Source organism: Heteronotia binoei, chromosome 21 (genome assembly GCF_032191835.1).
Source record: "Heteronotia binoei isolate CCM8104 ecotype False Entrance Well chromosome 21, APGP_CSIRO_Hbin_v1, whole genome shotgun sequence".
Classification (NCBI taxonomy): domain Eukaryota; kingdom Metazoa; phylum Chordata; class Lepidosauria; order Squamata; family Gekkonidae; genus Heteronotia; species Heteronotia binoei.
This window is the reverse complement of record NC_083243.1, coordinates 37,871,951-37,896,524: the sequence shown is the minus strand read 5'-3', so window position 1 is coordinate 37,896,524 and position 24,574 is coordinate 37,871,951. Positions and strand designations below refer to the sequence as shown.

Genomic DNA, 24,574 nt, shown 5'->3' with positions numbered 1-24,574 from the left:
GTTACTCTGTCGGACTGACTGATGATGATGATGACTTGGTATGTGTAAGACTACTCTCTTGGACTGTGACTGTGTACTGCTAACTTGGATGGACTGAACTTGCTGTGTATTGACTATCTGCCTGCCTATTACTACTCTCTTTGCCTTACCCCAAATACAACTGATTCACCTGGCTTGTTGGAGTTTTTGTCTTCATAGAACTTTTACTGGTGGCTGCACTTATCAGGGCACTCATACCTGCAGAACTTCCACGCACACTGACAGTAAGTAGTTGAAAGGTGGGCCAAACCAGACAAACCACAATGGGAGCTCTATGTATGGAGCTCCACTGGTCAATGTATGAAGCTCCCAGCAATTTATTCCTTTTAAGTAACAGATATATGGAACCCCGATTTGGATGGGGACTGCAGTGTGGAGGGGGGTTTAAACCTCCCCCCTCACTGTTTTCCCTACCTGAAACAACCCTGAAGAGCTGCAATTTGCCAATTGGACAAACATATAGGTCCTGATCCCAAATGAGGTCCTGAGCACCAGCTATTTAAAAGAAAACAAACAAACACAGTTCTCTTAAGGTAACAAAACCTTTTAAAGAAAACATCGGATCCAGCAGCCTTCCACTCAGTAGCGAAGTGACTGGTAAAGGAAGCTTTATAGAGGATGTGATGAATTAGCGCCCAGCTGGTTTTTGAGAGGGTGGAAGGCGAGGCAAAGGAAATTCACCTCTCTTGTGCCCGCATTCTAAAGGCACTCAAACCACTGTTGCCCAGTCGCCCTTAGGGGCTGGGCTCAAAACACAGGAATGAAGGAGGCCGGTGGTGGAAACTATCCACGAGAATCTACAAACCCTTAAGCCACCCAGAGCTCTAAGGAGACTTCTGTTCCCTTCTTGACCCTCCCTGCTTGCTCTAACAATCACACAACTGCTTTCCATCACGCAGTCCCTTCCTCTTAGGCCCTCTACTGGAGTCTTGGAAGAAGAGCGGGCTGTTGCATTGCAGCCAACTAATGAAAACCTCATCCACAGGGGGTCCCAGACAAGAGAGGAGCAGAGGAGATTTGCCATGGCCTTCCTCTGCATAGTGACCCTGGTCTTTCTTTGGGGGTTCCTCATCCAAGTACTGGCTGTGACTGACCCTGCTTGGCTCCTTCACTCTCATGAGCTTGGGCTGAGCTGGGTTATTCGGGTTGCTACTGGCTCAGAACCAACATTTCCTCTAAGATGTGGAGTCTTGTGAGCAAAACTTCCACGTTGTGAGCAGCTGGCATTAAAGTTGTGAGGAAGTGTTTTGGCTACTGCATTAATTAATTTGCCCTGGGGCCATCCTTCCTGAGCTAAGACACAATGGTGTGAGCCAGAGGTTAAAAAAACTGTGTGCCAGCTCACACTAACTCAGCTTAGAGGGAACACTGCTTAGAATCTCAATTAAATCCAGCAGTTTAATTTAGGGTAAAGGAGCCTTTCTGAGGACAATAGCAAAGGGACAGTGTGGGATTGCCTGAGAACAAGATTGAAGGGCACACGGAACACCTCGCAACTGAACAATTTAAAGGAAGCACAACTCAGTGTAATGGAGGAAAAGCATCCTGAGGTTTTGTTCCAGGTGTGTCGTTATACAGAAAATAAGAAATTTCTTGTTTGTAGCCTCTAGAGTAACATAGTAGAAACAGAGTAGCTTTTCACCCTCCCCAAAAGATCCTGAACATGCAACCCCACTGCTTAAAACTTCCCCCTTGCCAATTAAAATCTTCCTCTTGAGCTGCTGTCCACAACCCAACCCAGAGTTCCCAAAAGTTCCCCCCCCACCCCTGAGGCCCAGGATCAGCTTTTCAAGAAAGGCAGGTTTGCTGCAAGAAGAGAAGTCTTGTCCTGTAAAATTCTATTCAGCAGTCCATGGAGGCTGCAGAAGCAGCATTACAGGAGCTTCTGGCAACGCTTCACCTTCCCCAGCCTTGACTGGTTTGCTTTTAGATGGAAGCCAGAGATACCCCACCGTCAGTCTCTCCTAATGCCAGAACAGGACTACTGCTCCCGTCTGTTGATTCTGACACACACACACACACACACACACACAACAGCTTGTTGCATTCAGAGAGTTCTGTGCAAGGACTGCATGCTGAAAGAGTAACTCTCAGAGAGTCAAGGAGCTTGGAAGGTACTGAAAGTACAGACCCTCCATCTCAGTTTAAGTTAAAGTTTAAGAAATGCTGATGATCAAGCTGGGATTGCTTTTGAATTCTGCATCCCTGCTTAGCTCGGCTTGAAAATTCTCCTGCTTTGGTTTCAGGTTTCCCTATCCGCAAGCTGAACTTGTGAGTTTTATTTATGTTCCATTTTCCATCTCCTCCATACCAAGTACTATAGCATTGGAGAAAGTCCAGAAAAGGGCAACTAGAATGATTAAAGGGCTGGAACACTTTCCCTATGAAGAAAGGTTGAAACGCTTGGGGCTTTTTAGCTTGGAGAAACGTCGACTGCGGGGTGACATGATAGAGGTTTACAAGATAATGCATGGGATGGAGAAAGTAGAGAAAGAAGTACTTTTCTCCCATTCTCACAATACAAGAACTCGTGGGCATTCGATGAAATTGCTGAGTAGACAGGTTAAAACGGATAAAAGGAAGTACTTCTTCACCCAAAGGGTGATTAACATGTGGAATTCACTGCCACAGGAGGTGGTGGCGGCCACAAGCATAGCCACCTTCAAGAGGGTGTTAGATAAAAATATGGAGCAGAGGTCCATCAGTGGCTATTAGCCACAGTGTGTGTGTGTGTATATATATACACACACACACACACCGTATTTTTCGGTCCATAAGACGCTCCGGACCATAGGACGCACCTTCCTCCTGGGGGGTGATCTGCTGTCTCCGCCTCCGATCCCGGTGCTTGCTTTAAGCATCAGAGCTGGAGCCAGGCAGACAGGCATGGAGGAAGCACGCTGCCCCCTCCGCAGCCGGCGCTCGCGAAGCGCTGGGTTTGCGGTGGGGGCAGCATGGAGCGATCCCAGAGCTTGCTGGAAGCAGAGCTGGAGCCAGGCAGGCAGGCAGGCGTGGGGGAAGCGCCGGAATGGGAGGCGGAGGCAGCGGATCGCCCCCCCCCCCCCCCCCCCGGAGCCTATCGTCCCTTAGCTCCATAAGACACACACACTCCCCCCCCCACACTTTTTTTTGGGGGGGAAGTGCATCTTATGGTCCAAAAAATACGGTGTGTGTGTGTGTGTGTGTGTGTATATATATATAAAAAAAAATTTGGCCACTGTGTGACACAGAGTGTTGGACTGGATGGGCTATTGGCCTGATCTAACATGGCTTCTCTTATGTTCTTATCTTCTTACTCCTGTATTTTCAACAATATACTTGCATCTTTTAAGTGATGATTTAAGAACAAACAAATTAAGACAACCTGCAATGAAAACGAGGGGAATGAAAAGGCTTGCAGCCGTCACCTACAGACACAAGGAGAAATGAGAAATGGAGTGTGTGTGTGTACATCACTGTTAAAAAGCAATGCTCTGCTTCTGGCACCCTGTCAACAGTGTTCTTTCAGACTGATGCCTGCAGCGTTTTGCTGTTCTCCGACAGACATTACCTGAAATGCCGGCTGAGAAGTTCTTGAGAGACGGCCTCTTCACCACGCTGTATGACTCTCCAACCACGAAGACTTTATAGAGGACAGCGTTATGGTTGATGAAGCTCTGAATCACACAGGGGGGCTGAATAGCCTTCAGGCCTTCCTGGTTGAATATGATAGCCATCTGAAAAACAAAGACTTGTCTTTGCCACCGCTCACATTAGTCCCAAACGTGACTGCTGTGTATATAACTACTACAATGCCAGTGTTTCCAACAGGGGCATTTACGATGTGTGCAACATGAATGTGCATCTGACTGGGGCATAATTTAAAGATCCCTCCCACACAACACACATGGAGGTTGCCTTTAGATTTTCTGACCTCTTGCTACAAAGATCAGAGTTCCACTCTGCATGTGTAAAGGTGTGTGTTGACTACTCTCCTGTGCACAGTATGTGACAATCATGCTTGATGTCTAATCTGTATGGCTGTCTTACTTGGGCAGTCCATTTCCCAAACTTTCCAAATGAAGCAGCACTTTTCTAGGGTACAAAACAGGCATCAGATGAACTGACCACAGGAGCAAGATGTAACTGAGTGAACACAAGGCAAGATCAGAGGCAGATGGAAGACCAAAGCCACCGCCTTTGAGTCCTTAGGACCCACTATGTTCAGAAATTGACGAATTGGTTTTAAGGACTGCCTGTACTGTGTGTGGACCTTACTGAATAACATTTCACATAACCGACAAAGTGCAGCAGGAAAAGAACAGTACTCCTGTTTCACAGAGAATGGGGCAAAGTTTCCCCCCAATCTTGTTGCCCTAAGTGGCAATCTGGATGCATTACCAAGCAGTACTGAGAGTCTTGGATGGATACTCACTTCATGAGAGTTGGTTCCATGGGCCACTCTTGTCTTGCAAACTACAGGGAACAAAACAGATATGCAAACTGTGAGTGCACAAAGCTAAGCATAACAGAATGCTTAACAGCAGTTCAAGAAGCCTGGTTAGACACATAACCCTTCAACCCAGGTAAAACTAGTTGCTGATTAATCAAATTCTTCACCTTTCATACAGCTGGGAAGGGACCAGAGGGAATACAACCAAAAGTCAATTCAGAGTACAGTGCAAGTTGTGGAAGACCCAGGTTCAAATTCCCACTCTGTTTGGGCTGATTACTCTCTGTAAACATAACCGTTCTCACAGAACTGTTGTTGTGAGGATAAAATGAAGGAGGGGAGAGTAATATTGCAAGATACTTCCTTGTCCCCATTGAGCAGAAAAGCAGGGTATCATTATCAAAGTAAATATAAATAAAAATATCATGATTAGAGTTTGTAGAATCTTTCGGGATCAAGTGCCGTGTTCTACTGGAGAAAGTTTTCCTTCCAGACGTTTCGTTCTCAGCTGCGGAGAACATCCTCAGTGGCATCACTCAATGCACAGCAGCCAAGAAGGTCTGAGCGCCTGCTCCGGCTGCAACGCCACTGAGGATGTTCTCCGCAGCTGAGAACGAAACGTCTGGAAGGAAAACTTTCTCCAGTAGAACACGGCACTTGATCCCGAAAGATTCTAAAAACTCTAATGATGTTACCAGCCGTGAAAACCTGAAATCTTTGATAAAAATATCATGACTAGAAAGAGAGATGATCTAGTCTGCAAACTTTGGCCTGCTTTCCTGCTCAATGGTACTACTGAAAAAACACCAACTTCTATAATATAAGGAATTATTGGTTTCCACCATAGCAAAAACCTGTTTTTAATGAGCAAAAGTCAAAGACCTATTAAATTTCACTTGGACATTTTGCTCTGATTGTTTTCACCCAAACTAATCACTGCCAGTGCATCTGAACAAATGCAGCACACAAACAAGCCAGATGCAACCTAGAGTGCAATCTCTGCCCATGATTAAAGCTACTTGTCAATTTTGGTAGCTTGGAGCAATTACAATAAAATGCAAAACTTACATACTAGGAACATTTTTAAACTTCAACTTTTATTAGTATCTGCATGAGTGCTGCGGTAGCTCTTTCTTTAAAAAAATTTTTTTTTGCACTGTCTTGGTTTCCAGCATCTCTTATGGAACAATTCCTCAAGAGTTCTCTTAGTACAGCAAGACATTCATTTACGTACTGAATGGGAATTCTATTCCACTCTTCTCTATTTGCTGCAAGGTATCTTCTCCGTATGTGCTTGTCAGTTCCATAAATGGTGGAGAACAGATCCTCTCATCTGCAAAATATACAAAATGGAGGATTTGATCAAATTCCTGGCTTCCCAGTTGGTGCCGCTGAGGGTACCCACCACACCATTATTCCCACAGAAAAATCTTAGAATTTTATCATCAGAGCTCACCCTAGATGAATTTCAGTTCCTGAGACCTACATTTCTTAGAGATATCAGTCCAAACATAACAGGGCATGATTCTTGATCCTTACCTAATTTTGAGAGGAAGGCAGCCTATGATTGCTACGAATAAATAAAATTCACTATTACATGTGGCCAGATGGGATTACCTGTCTGAGGCCAACAAGTGGTGAACAATTCTCTGTACTCAAGGACACCCCTCCTGGAGAACTGCTCCTGTGGTGAACACTTTGAACAACTATCAGTCATGGTCGAACATTCCCTTCTTGAACTCAGTGCCTGAGTGAGTTATGCTTAAGTAATTCTAGGCTACCTCGGAGAAGACTACCTAAGACCCATTTCAATCCAGTTTCTGGCCTGATTTTGGAACTGTCTTTACAGCTTTCAATTGATAAACTTCACAAGAAAGGTGACAGAAAGAGTTTGGGAACCAGAGTTTGATGCTCATGAATTTCTGGGAAGGGTTGATTGAAATGTTTATTGGCACACAGCTCCTGGGTTCCATTTCTGTAAGACCAATTGCTACCTGGTGATGATGCTGAGGAACAGCTGCTGAGCACCATACAAGTTGTCCAGCAACGTTGACACCTCCTTCTCTACAGCAACCTCTTTGTCATCCAGCTTTCTGAGATTTAGGCACCACACAAAACCATTTGGGTTTTTGTTGATTTTGACTTTTGCTGCTCTGGATTTTTTCATGATGTTTTTTGCTGCTTTTTTCTCCTTTCTAGTACCTTCAGCCTGATTATTTTATCTCTTCCCAGCACCGGTTTTGTATTTTATGATTACAAGCACTGGTTTTGTATTTTTTGATTACACTAATTTCATGGTTCTGATTGTTTTGTTACTGTTAATGCTATCAGTCTTGTTGCAAACTTGTTGCTGTTATTTACTGACAGTTACACCCTGTTGGTTTATTTTCTTTGATATTATCAATTGCCTTGTACAAATGAAAGCTGTACACTAAGAGTGCAAGATATAAGCATTTCAAATAAATGAGTTGAACCACATCTGCAGGAAACATGCATTCAAGAGCCGGAAAGCACAGAAAGACTAAATACAGCCACCTGTATGATATCTCCATGTACATTCCTGTGAAACTCTGCCCGCCCCTCCAATCAATGACTATGCCTGCAGTGCAGAACAAATCAGGCTGTGCCCTGACCCCTTCCAAGAAAGGAGCTTCAGATATGTTGAGTTTAAATTAAGATAAAATGCACCTCAGAGCAACCTTAGACATGGAGGACAGGGAAGAGTGCAAAAAGCTGATGCAATCGGAGTAGACACAAGAAGCAAGAGAGAAAATTAGAGGCACCCACTTTGATAATATCTGGCTGCATATGATTCACTTGAGCTTAGGCAAACACAGTCCGGTGGCTGATTCCTCACCTTGTTTGCAAGCTCCTTTCAAATGGTAAGGGTTAAGCATACAACTTTCCCAGCCCTTCAGCTGAATTTAGTTCCAACAGTAATTGTTCTAACTTGTGCAAGCAGCACAAAACTGGAACCCAGAACTCACATGTAACCAGAGTCTCCTTGGCAAATTTGTATTTTCACAAAAGTGGAGCTTACAGGACCATGGTCATGCTGCTCACGTGACGAATCCTACCAGTCGAGGTGGAGTCCGGCTTACTTTGTGTGTATGCTCAAACTGAACAATTGTAATCCAAACTGACTATGAGTCAGGATTACAATGAAATTCATCCCACATGTGAAAGACTGGCTGCGGCAGGGAGAGGCAAGGCTGTTTTCTGATCCTGGGGCCACTCGCTTATTATAATGAATTTTAGGAGAGACGCAGCCTGGTAACGTGTAAAAACACGGGCTGGCAGACAGATTGAGGCTTTGAGGCTGACTTTGATCGAAAAGGAAAAGAAAATCCAACCAAAGTTTCTCAGACTTCAAAGCTTTTGTCTCATTGCTGCGATAAAACCAAACATCAGAATCCGAAAGCGACAGCGTTGCAATATTTATATGTTTCTGCCAGAGAAGAGTTTCCCAATTTGGCTTAATTTGAGGACTGCCTTAGTTTAGAGAGACATGGGAACATCTCTGGCCTTGGTCAAGTTCCCACTTCATATGCCTGAGGTTCACAAATAATAATGTTGTCAGCCATGCAAATTCAGCGGGATGTCCGGTTCCACATCGGTTCCCTCCATTTGTTTCCTGTACAGATAAAAGCAGGATGGAATCCAGAATGCCCATAACTCATGAATCACCATGGTGTATTTTCAGTGTGCACATTGTACCACTGCCACCCAGTCAAACGAGAATCGGGGGCGGGGGGGGGGTGACTGATCCAAAGTACTGTCATAAGTTGACATATATGCATTCAAAAAGAGAGTCATTAGCAAATGCCACTGGCTTTTTGCATTGCTGACATTAAGCTTTTCTGAAGCATGGCCCCAACTGGCTGTATTTTCTGATTCATACTCCTGCAAACACCGATTCAGCTGCAATAGCATGGTACCCCAACTACATATAGCAGATGGGAAGAGGATAGTGTTGTTGTAATTCACCTGAGGCAGGCAGTGGAAACTACGGTTGCCAGACCACACCTGGCAACTGGTGGGAGGTTTGGGGTAGGCCACAACATTGTGTGCATCAGGAAAACCTGGAAGTGACACATAGGGTAATTCTAAGAGCTTCCAGAAATTCCTAGAGCTGCTTTCTGTCACTTCTGGTTTTCTCCAGAAGTGACTTCACAGTGCATGTGATGCTCCGGGGGACCAGCAAGCCCAGTGGAACCCCAATATAACACTTATCAGTTGCATTCAACATCAAGGTCATTTTAACTCTGAAAGGTTTCAAGGAACTGTAGATGCAGTAGCTCAAATTAGACTTAAACCAATTTGGTCACAGTTTTTGACAGAATTAGACCCTTTTAAGAGCAAGTTCTGCAGGCTGAGTTATCATTAGGCAACATAAGAAAGATGGCTCAATTTGAGACAGGGAGGAGCAAGCCTCACAAGCTGCATGCATTCAAAGCTAAATCTCTGCTTGGGAACACATGGAGCAGTCTATGGGATTTGCATATGCACACACATAGAGTACGTCTCTTCCAAACTGGGTAACCACAAGCTACTCTGCACAGAATTAGACTGCAAGATTTCATGTCAGAGCGAGCAGATTCCAGCCTTGCCTGAGCTATGGCACTTCTTTTTTTAGAATTCTGTCGCTGTCTGCAAAATGTTATTTTCTTTCTCTAATTAACAGGTCACCTAAACATTCCAGAAACATTCCTTTTCAGCTTTAACTGAACACCCTGAAGACTAAAAAAGGCCCACCTGCAGTCACCAATGACTGTCACCTTTATCTGCTGCTTAAGGATGAGAGCAAGATTCCCAGTATGACTGAGGTAGAAAACGCTGGCTTTGGAACCCGAGGGAAGCAGACGAGAAAAAAGGAGAAACATTTGATAGCAGATTTTCAAAGCTTTCCGCACAAAAAATACAAGGGAGACCCAGTTATGTCATATTAATCCAAGGCTTGTGTAAACATCCCTTTATCCAGCCGGTCACTAGCCCATGCAAGCTGCACAGCAGTATTGTCTTAAAACAATTATTTCCATGATTAACAAGCAATAAGAAGGAACTATAAAGCAGAAACGTGGAGAGATTGGTGGGATTCTTTCCTTAGTTTCATCACAGTCTCAAGCTGTATCTGCACAGTTCATTGCTTCTGCAGTGCAAGAAAAGAGACTTTTCCCTTCTTGTTACTGGGCCACTGATTCTCATTTAGTATTAGTAGCTTGGTAAACACGTAAGTGAAATGGGAGTAAGTAGAGCTTTTGTGTGCGTAGGTGTGGGAATGTGATCTCCTCTACTTTTGTAAACAACTACTATAATAAACAATACCTTAGCACAACTCAAATATGTAACGTCTTCAGAAGGCATTACGAAAATACTCATTTTGTAAAAAGCACTGTGCCTGTGCCAAAGACTTTAAGTTGAAAGCCTACACAAGAGTCTACCTTATGTGAAATGCCAAGAGAATCACTATACCTAATGAAAAATGGCCTAGTTCCTGCAAGGGTGGAAGCAGCACAACAGTACCACCCACAGACAAGACACGGGTTTCTGCATACAGGGGTGACGCTGTAAAGCAGGGGTGGGGAACCTCTGCCCCGAGGGCCATATATGGCCCTCAAGGTCACTTGTTGTGGCCCTCGGGGATTGCTGGACCGAACCGAGCCATGTGGCAGCCTCCCTGGGGCCTAGCTGGCCAGTGAGGATCATGGGGCCCAGCTGTGCTGTGCAGCAGCCCCCCCCCCCAGGGCCAGGCAGAGATCACAGGGCCCAGATGTACTGTGTGGCAGCCTCCCTGGGGCCTGGCTGGCCGGTCAAAATTGCTGCAGAGCCTGAAAAAGTTACTGTCACAGTTCAGTTTGCACTTGATTATCCCAGATGGTGTGGCCTAATATGCTAATGAGTGTGTGACCTAATATGCTAATATTAGAGGATGTGGTCTCATATGCTACAGAGTTCCAACTGGGCTTTTCTACAAAAAAGCCTAGGGCGGCGGGCTGTGTGTGCATGCGCCAGATTAGGCTCTCCCCACATGACTTCAAATAGAAAAAAAAATATTTGCATTAATTTTGCTGGCCTGAATTATTCTCCCTTGGCGGAGCACTGTTTTTTTAGCTGATAATTTTTTATGGACAGCAAATGGTTATAAATATCCATATGGCCCTTGGTAGAAAAACGGTTCCCCACCCCTTAATGTAAAGGTAGGCAGGAAATATGTATGTGTGTGTGTGATTTTGCAAACTAACCAGGAGGGGAAAAGTGATAAAAATTACCTGATGAGATTAAATGTGTCCACAAATGGATGGGATATTGAGAACAGGAATATTGAGCAGAGAGAGAGATTCTGCAGGATGGGTTGGGATTTCCAAACTGCTGTCCCCTCCATTAATTCCTCCCATTCACCCACCTTGTTTTTACCAATCCTGTGATTCCACAGGACAAAACGGATTAGGGAAAAACAGAAACTTGCCAGAGTGCAGTCAGAGGTGTACCTGATCCAAGAACATAAGAACTGCTTTGTAGAATCAGACCAAGGTCCTTATCATCCAGCCAGATGCCATTGTGAAGCCTACAGTGAGGCATAAAGCCTACAGTGAGGCATAAATACTGGAAGTCAACCAGCAGAACAGTTCCTTCCACATTTCAGCATGCAGCTCACTTTTCCAAGAAGAAAACACATGTTTACGGGCATTCTATTATTATATTTACACCATTCATGTTAGGTTTTATGGCCATAAAAAAAACACCAAGTGTTGCTGGGAATAAATTGCTATTGGCTTTAATGGATAATCCCTGGCAGGTATAAGCAGCAGGAAGTGGCACATCAAAGATACTTGCTGGTTGGCAGAGGAAGGGGGGTTAAGAGAAACACTGAGTATCCAAGATGGATAGCTGTGTTAGTTCGTAGCAGTACAAAAAAGCAAGAGTCCAAGAGCACCTTAAAGACTATCAAAATATGTAGCAAGGTTTTGTGAGTCACTTCAGGTATCTGAAGAAGTATGCAGTGACTCATTAAAGCTCATACCCTGCCACAAATTTTGTTAGTCTTTAAGGTCTCTTACTCTTTTCTACTGAGTATTCATTTTGAATTGGGTCTAGCAGATATTTGAACTCTATCATATACCTTCAGAGCACTTTCTTCACTATATTCCATTATGACAATCCAGGGGCAATCAGAAAGAGTGGTCAAAGGAACAAATAAGGAAGCTGATAAAAGAAGTACAGCTAAAATTAGATGGATTTGATTTAGGAATGGCTGTGCTAAGGAGGCGATCTTGAAGAAGAGCTTAAGAAAACTGGCTGGCCTTACAAATACATACAGGTATCCCAGGCATGGGTAGCTATCTACATAATGTAAGCCTTTGTGTGGTTTAAGGCAAAGAAATTCAAGGAAATACTTTATTACTGTAAACCACTTTGAATGCTGGCACTATTATATAGCAACGGAAATTTGTTACATATTTTTAATTTTTTTTTACAGTCATGCATTGCAGCTGGCACACATTTACAACTATTTTTATGTTTCAAAAAATCCACAAAGGCACATTACTACATTCACCAGGTGACTTCTACCTGGACATATTAGAAACATTCAGTCACTGCCAAGCCTATGCTAATTTTGTTAAACCAATGTCCTTTTCAATTTGATTGGTGGCAATTACAACAGCTCCCATTTTCAAGGGTGCACTTATAATATTTGTTTCGCCCATTTTGCCTTCGGAGAGCAGTGTTTCCCGCCAGAGCCACACAGCGGGAAAAGGTCAGGCTGGATGAGCGGCGGTTCCAATTCCGCTCAAGGGAAACAAGCAACTGCTTTCACGAAAGGATGTTAACAAGGCCCTTTTTTTCAACTAGCACTTTGGTCCAAACAATGAACTCAAGGGACTGTACAATACCTGTTACAGGCTGAGAGGTTTTCTTTAAAGGCACCCACAAGCTAAGACCTCAAGTTATTCACAACGGTTAGAGACAGCCTGTTGCTTACCAGTACTGCATAATTAGCAGTCCGTGCCCAAATTGTTTCACAGAAGACAATTAAAATGAGGACTACTGCAGGCAAGTATGGCAGGGCTTTTAATTCACATAGGTTTTTGAATGACATTAATTACCTCCAAACTGCTTGTGCCCTGCACTGAGTGAGAGCCGCATGGGTACTCTGGTTTCTGGCAGGTGGGCCCTGTTTAATTGGTCAGATCCCTCAACAACTGCCCAACATCACCAGCTTCTAGGTCCAGCCATAATGTATTCATTTTAAAAATATATAAACAATGAGAGAGAGAAATTCATGGGAGGCCAGTTACTTTATACCAAAGAATCTAAGCCTCAGCTCTATGGGGAGGAGAAACTACATATATACAGGGTTAGCTCAAAATTTCCGCAATTATAAAACAGCTACGGGATTAAGAAAACTCAGTGTGCTAAGGACTAAACTTCTACTTCAGACTGAACAGCTGTCCTGGTGCTCACTTCCTGACAGTTTAGTTCATCTGGATTTATGCTTGACTACCAAGAAAATTTTAACAGCAATAAAAGGTAAATCAAAAAGATAGCTGACATTCTGGCTACTTTTTTCAGTGAAAAAACACAGCTAAATTCAACAAACCTAAACACTTCTTGCCATGGCCTGTATGTCTTGTATAAAATAGGTTTTGATTTATTAGACAATCTATTTCCTTTTCATCTGAGTTATTTAATATCCCTTTCTACATTTCAGTTTATTTTGCTTTTAGACTGTTTTCAGAATCAGAAATTTAGTATTTTTTGTTTTTAAAAGGTTTGACCAAATAAGAGATGACTTTGTTTCCTGTATTATCTCCATTAAGATCTTGCCTGCCTTTCCAGAAACATTAGCTCTGTTTTTTCCTATCAGAATATCGGAACTGGCCCGTATTTATGGTCAAAGTGAAAGGTAAAGTGATGTAATTGGCATGTTTTAGATAGCAGCTGTTGTGTTGTAACATTGTACTGAAATGAGGGAAAGCATTTTTAAAACACCTCATGAATTATATTGTCCATATAGGGGAGCTCGGAACTTTTCTCTTAAAAAAAATTGGTATAAAAAAAAATTGGTTTCAAAACTTTTAACTGCTTTGCAGAGCCCATATAACAAGAAACACTAGCTTCAAATCCTAGTTTTCTATGAGGCAGTCGGGAATTCAGATTGCAGGTAGTGTCTTGTGTGGCTGAATGTTCCATCATATCCAGACCAAAAAAAATTCACATGCTAGACGTCAAACGGAAGGATACACTGCAATTTCCCTCCACGATCTGTTAGTTTTATGTGATTTGTGTGTGTGCAGGCAAGAAAAGTTAAGCCCTGCCTCACAACCCAATTTGGGGCACTCCGTTGTTTTAAGGAATCTTTCCCCTACAGCTTGGCTCTAATATCAGAAGTAAACCAGGTGGGAAGAGAATACAGAAATCACCAAAGTGGGAGAGGAGAGAGCAACTGCTCAAACGAATCCTAAAGAATGCTTGGCCATTTTAACTCCCCACTTTGATGGAAGTGATTACATTTCTGGGGGGAAGGGGTGAGGAACGAATGAGCTTGAAATCTGTAAACAGAAAACTTTGGATCAAAACACACTTCTCCGTTGTTGACTCAAGCCTGGTACTCTCACTACATTTTTGAGATTGCAAAAGCATGCTGCACATCTATTTGCGTGCCAATTTGGTCTGTCTAAAACTAATTTTAAAAACTATTTTTTTTTCACTTGCATATTTTTTGTCTGTGTTGTGTTTTATCCATCAGTGCAAACAGGCACACACACTGCAGCAGCCCACCTGGACATTCAGTTCTTGTTGTGGAGTGATGCCATCTTGTTATTCCAGTCTTCTCTGCAGTTTCATGCCCATTGCTGGTTGACAGGCATGCTGTTTTTCAAGTGCCAAACCATGACTGCACAAACCATACCAAATAACTCCTACGGTTTACAAATCATTGACATGGGCTGCCGGGCGGGAGGGGGGGCGGGGCGGGGAGACAGTATTGCAATCCATACTGAAGGAACTGGTGGATCAGATCAATGTGCTATGCAAACTACTATGCCACTTACTGTTAATCATTCTGTGTGGGAACTGCAAACATGAGTGTTGGGTTTAAGACAGTATGCAATGCGTGCTGAATGTGGGAAAAACTCCATGTTTAAACCCAGATCCACACTCAACACAACCTGCCAACTGAGAAAACTAATATGGCAGGATTAAAGACATCTGCCGTATTTATTCCCTGATTGCCTATTTTAAGCATGGGGGAATTCTGGATGTGAGAAAAGCTCTCAAACACACAACATCATGCCTGTATGGTCAGGAAGGGCTGTACCATGTGACTTCTGAACACAGCACAGCACTAAGTGGGTATCTCTAGGGAAGACTGCCTCAAGCCTGTATTCCCCCTCACCCCTTTTCTGTAAAAATAATACAGACTTGGCTCATTCAAAAGGATGTCATGAGGATTAAGGAAACGGAGGCTGCATCGTGTTGTTACAATAATCATTACAGTGAAAGCTTCAGAAAGCTGCACATGGCAAAAGCCGACATCTTCGCAAAAGACCAAGTTGTGGAAAAGATTGACTGATAATGGACTGCAGCACCTAGCTGATTAATTGGTTAACTGGTTTTTAAAACATTCTGATCCCTCGGCAAGGGACCCTTAAGGCAGATATCTTAACTTTTTAAAAATGAAAGTACTTACCAAAACCATGGAAGGCATGGTAGTATCTTAGAAGAGGCATCCTCTGTTTCCCATATACAGGAGGGGATGCCCTTTCTAAGATGGTACCTAGTGTGACCGGATGTCTCATAACTCAAGACGTACACTTTCCCCCTTAAGAACCAATTATTCCTAATCAATCAACTAAAGCTTTAATGAGCAGCTAGCATAGCTTTAATCATGTGACTGCTCTAATCCATATGCTTGTTGAAGCCTGTTTAGTTCCGTAAAAGAGTAATCTATTCTCCTCCTCCCTTCCTTGCTGCTCCCAATCCTATGTAATAGGATGTATTTATTCCCAGGCAATTATTTTGTCGCTGAAAGAACATCCTGTCCCAAGCACCTGTTTCTTCAATCTCCATGAATAATGAATCTGCTGGAAATGCGTCCATCAGCTGGTCAGCACACTTACTATTTTCTTTAATGTACCAAAGTTCTTTCACAGTATGAAAAGCTCTACCCTCCCTTTCTCTGGCCTTCCTTTACTTGGATTGTGTGTTTCTGCTTAAGAAGAACATGATTAAGAGTTTCACTTTTTTGTCCTGAAAATGAGGGGGATGCCCCCTTTGAAGCCAACCAACTGGAGAAGTAAGGGAATTCCAGCCAATACCCACTGAACAAGTAATTGTCTTTTGTCCAGTTCTTACATTCCTAAAAAGCACAGGCTCAAATGGCTGTTTATTCTCCCCTACAACATTGTTGTGTTTATCCTTGCTGAACAGGCAAAGCTGCCAAGACCTCCTAAACCTTCTTTTGATGGACAGGCCTTTTCAAATGCAGAATATTTAAAAAGACAGACTTTCAAATACATAGAAACACAGAAGCTGGAAATGAACTCAAGGTCATCTAGTCCAACCCCCTGCACAATGCAGGAAATCTGCAACTCCCTCCTCCCTGCACCCCCAATAACTCCTTCTTTATGCCTCGAGGAAGAAAAAAATCCTCAGAATCCCTGGGCTGATCTGACCTGGAGGAAAACTGTTTACTGACCCCAAAGGGCGACTGGCATGAGAGCTGAGCACTGACTCATCCCTTCATGCCCTCTCTCTTACCATCTGCCCAAATTCACAAATTCAGCATTGCTGTTAGATGACACTCTAGCCTCTGCTTAAAAACCTTCAACGAAGAAGAGCCCACCCACCCCCAAGGAAACCTATTCCACTGAGGAACTCCTCTAACTGGCAGGAAGCTCTTCCTAATGTTTAGCTGAAAACTATTTTGATTTAATTTCAATCCTTTGGTTATGTGACCTTCTGGGGCAACAGAAAACAACTCACTCCATCCTAGGTACAAAGCCTTTCAAATACCTGAAGTTTGCTATCGTATCATCTCTCAGTTGTCTCCTCTTCAGGCTAAACTAACCTACACTTACATATCTAGGTTGTTTTAGTCTTCTCCTGTACACATGGGGTATAAGATCTCTTGTTTCAGCCATATGGGTTTGTTTCCAGTTTAAAAAGAAACAAACAAAAGAAGCCTAGATTCTCAGATACAACTCACCCCTGGCACCTACATCTTGTCTTCAAACACAAACTTGGAATATGTGAAATGGGATAGTTAACAAGTCATCTTTTGGTTGAAGATATAACCACAATCTCTTAAATCATACTTCTTGAACCTTATTAAAGCAATATGGAACAAAGTCCCAGAGAGAACGATCTTCACCGGAGGAACAGAACACAACTTCCAGTAAATTTATTTTTATCTATATTCATAGTCCTCCTTTCTCACGGAGATTCAATGCAGATTACACAGATGCAGCCACAAAACATTAGACATTATATGGGATGCCAATACAGTGCAGAAAAAAGGTATACATCAGTAGAGAATAATGCAGTGACAGCAGGAAAGTACATACAACACAAAGATAATGGCCCTGTTCACAAAGCGTGTTGAGTCCGTGTTAAACTGACCCGGTTCTGTTCTGAATATCTTTGTTCCGAATATTATCAATCAGACTGCCATACTGCAATTCGAATCACTCCGTGGTGAAACAGTCTTCTGCTGTCCACACGACGGCACCATGCAGTTCTTCTTTTGTTTCTCCCACTATTATGTGCATAAACACATTGTGTGCATATGCACATGTGTCAGAAAACATTATGTGGTTATGCAATTATGTGCATATTGCTAAGTAGTAAAAAAAATAGCGACCGTAAACCGGATGCCTGAGGCTCCTTTTGCTCTGGGACAGCCCTCAGACATTTGGAAGTTGGTTAATATTGCAGCAGAACTATCCAGACGGAGAAAACTACGAAGTGAAACCAGATAACTCAAAACACACTGCAAAGGAGCAGGTAACAAAATAATCCAGTTTGGAGAAGGATTGCGAGGCGGGGGGGGGAGGCGACAACAATTGACTACCGGGAGGCAGATGCTGCTGTCTGATCAGCCACTTTTAATCTGGTAGGAAACAACAGCGACAACTGATTAAACTGTGGTCGTTTTTGCACTCACCTTAATCAGCAGCGACGACCCTCTTCACCGCGCAGGATCTGCGCGGATTTCGCACTAATTGCCATGGAGCACCCAGAAGAGCCGGAAAGTCCCGGCGCTTTTGCAGCGCAAACGGAAACCGCCAAAAACCAGTTTCCGTTTGCGCCGCAAAAGCGCCGGGACTTTCCGGCTCTTCTGGGTGCTCCGCGGCAATTAGTGCGAAATCCGCGCAGATCCTGCGCGGTGAAGAGGGTCGTCGCTGCTGATTAAGGTGAGTGCGAAAACGACCACAGTGTCTGAAAAGTCCCAATATGTCCTATACACAGTGGTAAAGTCTACAGTCTCTTTTTCTGAAGTGCCTTTCTGAACCACTCCCTATTACTGTTAAATACAAGCCCTCCTGATAGGTTGTGGAATGACAGAAGTATGGCAGCCTTCCTGACCTCTTCAGGCAGGTCAGTCATGAGACTGTCAGACCTTCTGCCATGTCAAGAGTACAAGGTCTTGAGACTGAAACACAGCATGGGCAGGACTTTGGCAAGTGCAAGCAAGAGCACACAAAAGGCAAGGCTGATTCAGAAGTTTTTTGACCCAATGAGGCTCTTAATGGTAGTGCTGCCGTGAGCTGCCATGGCACCCCAAACAAAGATCCATATGGGGCCCCCTCTGTCCCCCTGACCCAAAACAAATACTATAGCAAAACAAATCACTTGGTGGTCGTCTGTTACTGTGAATAGAGTAATAATTATTCCTTAGGCAGAAACATTAAAGGTAAAGAGACAGTATTACTAAATATTGTTTTTACTTCTCACCATTCAATCATTTATAAGCCTCTATAGCGATATAGCTTACGTCTCTATATAAACATTCAAAATTGTGTAAAGAAAAAAAAAAAGCAGGGCACCTTTTCACACTTTCTAAAAAGCCAGACTGTTTCTGCCAAAAATGCTTCTGCTTATTCAAGGCTGTAAAAAGACCATTGGTCTCTCTGTATGTCCCTGAGGATTCTCTATATTAGGGGTGGCCAAACTGTGGCTAAGAGTCACATGTGGCTCTTTCACACACATTATGTGGCTCTTGAAGGCCCTCTCCCCCCAATCCCATCGGCTGGCTTGGAGAAGGCATTTGTCTCCTTAAATAACTTATCCAAGCCAAACCAGCCAGTAGCTTGGAGAATGCATTTAAAATTGCTTTCTTTCTACCTCTCCCTCCCATCATGGATCTTCCTTCCTTCCTTCCGGCTCTCAATCATCTGATGTTCATGTCTTGGGGCTCTCAAACATCTGACACTTATTCTATGTGGCTCTTATATTAAGCAAGTTTGGCCACCTCTGCTCTATATTATATACTCAGATTGCACAGCCTGCACCTCTCAGCATTTCCCTCTTTGGGCCTTGTGTCTAATTTTGCAATTCTATATGTCTACCATTATAGGATACTCATTCTAATTTCTAATATCAGACTCCACAAATGGTTTTAACTAAGTTTAAAACAAAATGTAGTTCAACCACAAGTCACATATATAAACCAGAGTATTGTCTGATATAAACTGAAACTATGGCATCCACTATTCCACATTAATAACCCCTAATGCAGATGAATACAGACCGGAGTTCATGTAAACTCTTCCTGTCTGTGGAGTGTGGGAATAATCCTTTCACTACTTTGACAGAGTCTTGAGAAATATTAACTTGACATCCCCTTCCCTGTTCATAATATGAACAGAGGTTTTCTGTTCTACTACGGTATTATGTATGTTTTAACTCCCCAGCCAGGTAGGGATGAGAAGGAATGAAGCTGGAAAGGAATGTCGGGAGACCAACACAGGAGAATTGGATGGTGGGGGAGAGACAGAGCAGCACCTCATGAGAGGCCGGCATTTGCTTCACCCTCATAGTTAAAAATCCGTAGCCATGGACAGCTTTCTTTAAAAATTGCTGCTAAAAAATAATAGCAAACAGCATCCTCCAGGAAGCCTGTTTGCTGTGCTCAGCTTTGTGTGCTTCCCTAGTGGCTATAGCATGAAACTGCACTAAAAGTAAAACCGATAAAACATGTGGATGTTTCCAGCTTCACTGGAACCTCAATATGACTTGGGCCCAGGAATTTTGTACTCCCATTTCCCCCACACCCTGTTGGCAGCCCTGCATGCTAGATAATCTGTTCTACTTTATTTCTGCTCCAAGGCTTGCTGCTTAGACTGGCAGTTTCTTCCTTCACTCAGAGCTTCATGCGGTACATAATCTGAATCCTTGCCTGGCTGACACCAAACTATTTTCACTATCTGGATATGAGCAAAAGGCTTCAACGCTAAATTTGGAGCAAAATTTTTCCACGGGCTCCACTCGCCCATTACCAAGGCTTTGAAAGAATAAGCAAGAGTTTCCAAAGAAATGTCAAGATTTGTGTATTTTTGTCATTTGGCTGTACAAAGAGCCATAACATAGGCTTAGCCTTCCCTGCTTCCAGTCCAGTAAGCCAATCAGATGTGCCTCTTCCATCTCTACTGATGGGTGGTAATGAGAGCCAAAAGAGCCACTTCCTACATTTTAAAAGAATTTTTTTTCTTTCTCAAGTTTCCACCTTTGGGACTCTTAAAGCATATTATTAGCCCAAGGAGGATCTGTTAGCTCCTCCTCCATTCTTCCTCTCAGCACTGCACTGTGAGTGGAATAGAGCTGTGAGTGAGCTCTATTAAACAGATTAGTTTTAACTATATTTTGGAAGAATGAAAGCATTTGCTTCTCGGTGGGTTAAAATTTACTGTGTTCCCATGTGCACTGGTAATTATTATAAGGAGATACTTGTCGGTTCAGAGCAAAGGATTTCCTTATGATACCTGCTGATGCACAGGAGCCAGCCGTATACCCCTCCTCCAAAATTCTGCAAACAAGACATGAGGATAAACAGGGCTTTCCTCTACTGCTTTCTTTCCTTGCCCCTTGCAACCAGGGCATATCAGCTTTTCATGGAGGCTTCATCAGGTTTTCATGTAACCAGGGCTTTTTTTGTAGCAGGAACTCCTTTGCATATTAGGCCACACACACCCCGATATAGCCAATCCTCCAAGAGCTTACAAGGCTGTTAGTACAGGGCCTACTGTAAGCTCTTGGAGGATTGGCTACATCAGGGGTGTGTAGCCTAATATGCAAAGGAGTTTTTATTACAAAAAAATAACCCTGCATATAACCATCTGCAGCTGATATACCAAACATAACTTGTCTGGTTTCAGACTAACACCTATTTATGAACTACAGTCAGGGTCTTCTCAAACTCTATCTCATGATCATCTAGTTCCATATAAACCAAAATAGCAAAGAATGCTTCAAATACTTAAGGGCTGCTGTAGTTGAAGCCTACAGGAGCCCCGTGGCGCAGAGTGGTAAAGCTGCAGTACTGCAGTCCAAGCTCTCTTCTCACAACCTGAATTCGATCCCAGCAGAAGCTGGGTTCAGGTAGCTAGCTCAAGGTTGACTTAGCCTTCCATCCTTCCGAGGTCGGTAAAATGAGTACCCAGCTTGCTGGGGTAAAGTGTAGATGACTGGGGGAGGCAATGGCAAACCACCCTGTAAGAAGTCTGCAGTGAAAACATCGTGATGCGACGTCACCCGAGTCAGAACGATTGGTGCTTGCACAGGGGACTACCTTTACCTTTTTAGTTGAAGCCCGTCTAATACGGCAGTTTGTGAGAGACGATGTGGGGTGGGGGAGTCAGACCAGCATTTTTTCAACTTGGGAAGGAGATGAAGAATGCCCAAGTTAGAGACAATTGTTCTGACTTTGTTAATGCCTATGGCAGGGATCCCTAACATGGTGCCTGTGGATACCATGGCACCCACTGACATCTTTCCTGGTGCCCGCCTAGCATTTTTTAAAAGTGGGCAGAGTCAGGTGGGGCTTTTCTCCATCATGGTCTCTGATTGGCTGTACAGATTTTTAAAAAACATTGTTTTGGCAGTAGCTGCCATTGTAGAATAAGGATCTTCATTGTGTGACTGCAGGTAAGTTGCAGCAGCAATTCTGTTGTTGGCCTTGTCACCTGTGGCAGCCATTTTGTGGCTGTGGTCTACCAAAATGTATAAGAATTTTAAAAATACCTGCAGGGCTGAAAAGGCTGGGGATCACTGATGGCCTGCCTGCTTGCACTGTGGAAAGATGCTGACTGTATAAAAATAGTGAACCTGGAAGCCTTGCAAGCTGCTATTTGTTATTTGGTTGTTCCAAACAAAAGGTATTTTGCAGATTGTGTTCTGTGACACTCCCCCCCTCAATTTAACAAAACCAACACAGCCCTGAAAGGCTGCTTTAAGGGCAACGTAATGGGCCTGAAATCAAATATGTAAGACAGCAGAACTCTACATCAGTCCATATCTTCTGTTTTCCAAGTATTGTTTCCAGATCACGTGAACCACTTCAGTGAAACACCAACGGCACAGAGAAGCTTTATTTGGTTCTGGCTCATAAATAGACACAGGGAGAACCCAAGCGGGAGGAGGAGAGGAGAAAGGGTAGCATAAATTTACAGAAAACAACAGCCTTGATGTTATCTGGTCAGCCATCTGACAGAGTTGTGCCTATGGAAACTTTTTGTGTTGGTAAATAAATAAGAATAAGTAGCAAATCTAAAAACAAACCAGCATTGCTTTGGAAACAAGACATGACCTTTCTTGGTCACTTTGGCCAGTAAAGATTCAGCCCCATAAAACTTGGGGGGGGGGGGGGAGTGAAGGGATTCCCAATTTAGAAACAACATTATAAATCATGTTACCTGTCTCAAAAATAAATCCCTGCCAGGCCCAGAATCTGATTTAACAAATGCTAGGCATACAAAATTACATTTTCTCTTACATAAAAATAATTACTGTATAAGACGGCAAAGGAAGATTAAATACCAAAATACCCAAGGCTTCCACGAAACCTGTCATGACCCTCTATCCCCTACAAAAACTAAGCCCACAGAGCTGAAATTAAAAGATATTCTTCCCCTCTTTAAACCCTGCTTTGACTTCCCTTTTTTTCTGTTTGTTGCTTAAATTCTGTCAGATTTTGGACTGTAACCTTCTTGGGGGCTTAGGACCTGCCTACTTCCACTGTGGAAAGATGCTGACTGTATAACAGTAGTAACAGGGAAGAATTCAACTCTAGTAGCACTTTAAAGACCAAAAAGATTTCCAGGGTGTAAGATCCCAACAGCAAAAACTACCTTCATCAGATACACTGTAGGGATGCCAACCTCCAGGTGGGACCTACGGATCCCCCAGAATTGCAGCTCATCTCCAAACTACAGTACCCCTGGAGAAAATGGATTTTTTTTGAGAGAGAGAGTGGATTCTATGACATTGTACCCCACTGAGGTCCTTGTTCTCCCCAGGCTTCGCCTCCAAATCTCCAGGAGTTTCCCAAACCTGGAGTTGGTGGCAACCCTACTCTCTATCCCCCATGGGTGGCCAGAGAGAACCTGGCAGCCCTAGTGCGTTGACAGGTTTGTTTCGTCATGGGAATGAATGGCCTGTATCCTGCCACTCCTCTAAGCAAAGCCGGAAGCTTCCTCCAACCTCCCTGGCTCTTCTGTTGTAGAAAGAGCAACTTAAGCTGGGGGAAGGGTCCCTAGCGGGGGTCATTTTGTAGAAAAATAGGTGGTGGAGCTCATCCACGGATTGTTATGCAGTTGCACCTACTATTCAATGGACAATGAGGTGGAACTCTCAGGAGGAGGAGGAGGAACTCTCAGAAAGGTTCAGGAGCTGCACTCCTGTGAGCTCCCACTGAATCTGCAGCCTGATCCTTAGGCTGGAAGAAGCACTCTCCAGCTTAAGATAGGGTACCACTCAATGAGAAATAGTTGCTTTTAGCAGTGGATTCCAAGAAATGTCACTTTTTTACGTCAAGGGCACTACAAAAACTCCAGAAGAACTCTGGTTCAACACAAGGGCTTCATTCTGGCCTTTCAATTTGGATGCAAAAATATCTGAGAGACCAGTGAAGAGCAGCATCTTTATTAGTGGGTAAGATCCCCAACACCATTCCTGATAGAAACTCCCTATCTTGAACAGCATGCACAGCGATGGAAGCTTCTCCTGCCCTGATGAATCTGGCTCTCTTGCACAAATTTTAATGGCAGGGGCTGTATCTTCCAGAAAGAGAGTTGGAAACTACTGCATGCCCTGCTGAAAGCTTGCCAAAGTAGATTAGATTTGGCACCCAAACAGGTGGTCAATCAAGCAGCCAAAATATCAGAGGATCGAGAGTTCCAGCATTTGTGTTGAACAAAACATTCATTGCCGGCATTAACAAAAAGCCCCTGCAAGATTAAGAACTTGGGACAACTATTCCTTCTGTCTTAGCTAATAGTACAAAACTTGGAATATAATCCCCCCAAAAGTTGAACCTTAAGGATGGAAGACTATCCAGAGCCTGAGGAATTGCAGTCAGAAGGCAAAACTGGCTGCAGGTGGAAGTGCAGAAAGCACCTCTTTTGATCCTGGCCACAGTTCACTACAACTGAATGGGCCCTACTTGGAACAGCGGGTGTGGCTGGGTGGAAGAACCCCTGCTTTGTGCAGAAGGTCCCAGGTTCGTTTCCTAGCATCTTCTGCTAAAAGGAGATGATGTGATGTGAAAGACCTCAGCCTAAAGCCCTGGGGGAGCTGCTGCCAGTCTGAGTGGGCAATACAAACCTTGATGGACCAAAGATCTGATTCACTATAAGGCAGCTCAATGTGAACTTCAAATAATGCAGTTTTAGCAACTGGCAGAGGGATGGCTAAGAGAGAACTCAATTTCCAGCTGCTGAGCAATGGAATAAGGATCCCGCACCAGACTGTTAACCAAGACAGCAACCAACTAACAGTGCAGTCCTAAGCAGAGTTACATCCTTGTAAGCCCAGTGACTTTAAAGAACTTAGAAAGGGGAAACTCTGCTTTGGATAGCACTATAAATGCATCCATGAACAAAGAAG

The 24,574-nt window shown here is 43.5% G+C and overlaps 1 protein-coding gene across 2 annotated transcripts in view; it reads right to left on the bottom strand.

Moving 5' to 3' along the window:
• Window positions 1-24,574, bottom strand: part of ITPK1 (inositol-tetrakisphosphate 1-kinase) — a 188,814-nt gene that overhangs the window by 10,299 nt on the left and 153,941 nt on the right. For both annotated transcript variants that reach the window (XM_060261858.1, XM_060261859.1), the window contains 3 exons: window positions 5,706-5,804; window positions 4,454-4,494; window positions 3,590-3,755 (listed from right to left, as the gene is read on the bottom strand). In XM_060261858.1, coding sequence (XP_060117841.1) covers window positions 3,590-3,755; window positions 4,454-4,494; window positions 5,706-5,804 — 306 coding nt within the window. The remainder of the gene's footprint in view (window positions 1-3,589; window positions 3,756-4,453; window positions 4,495-5,705; window positions 5,805-24,574) is intronic.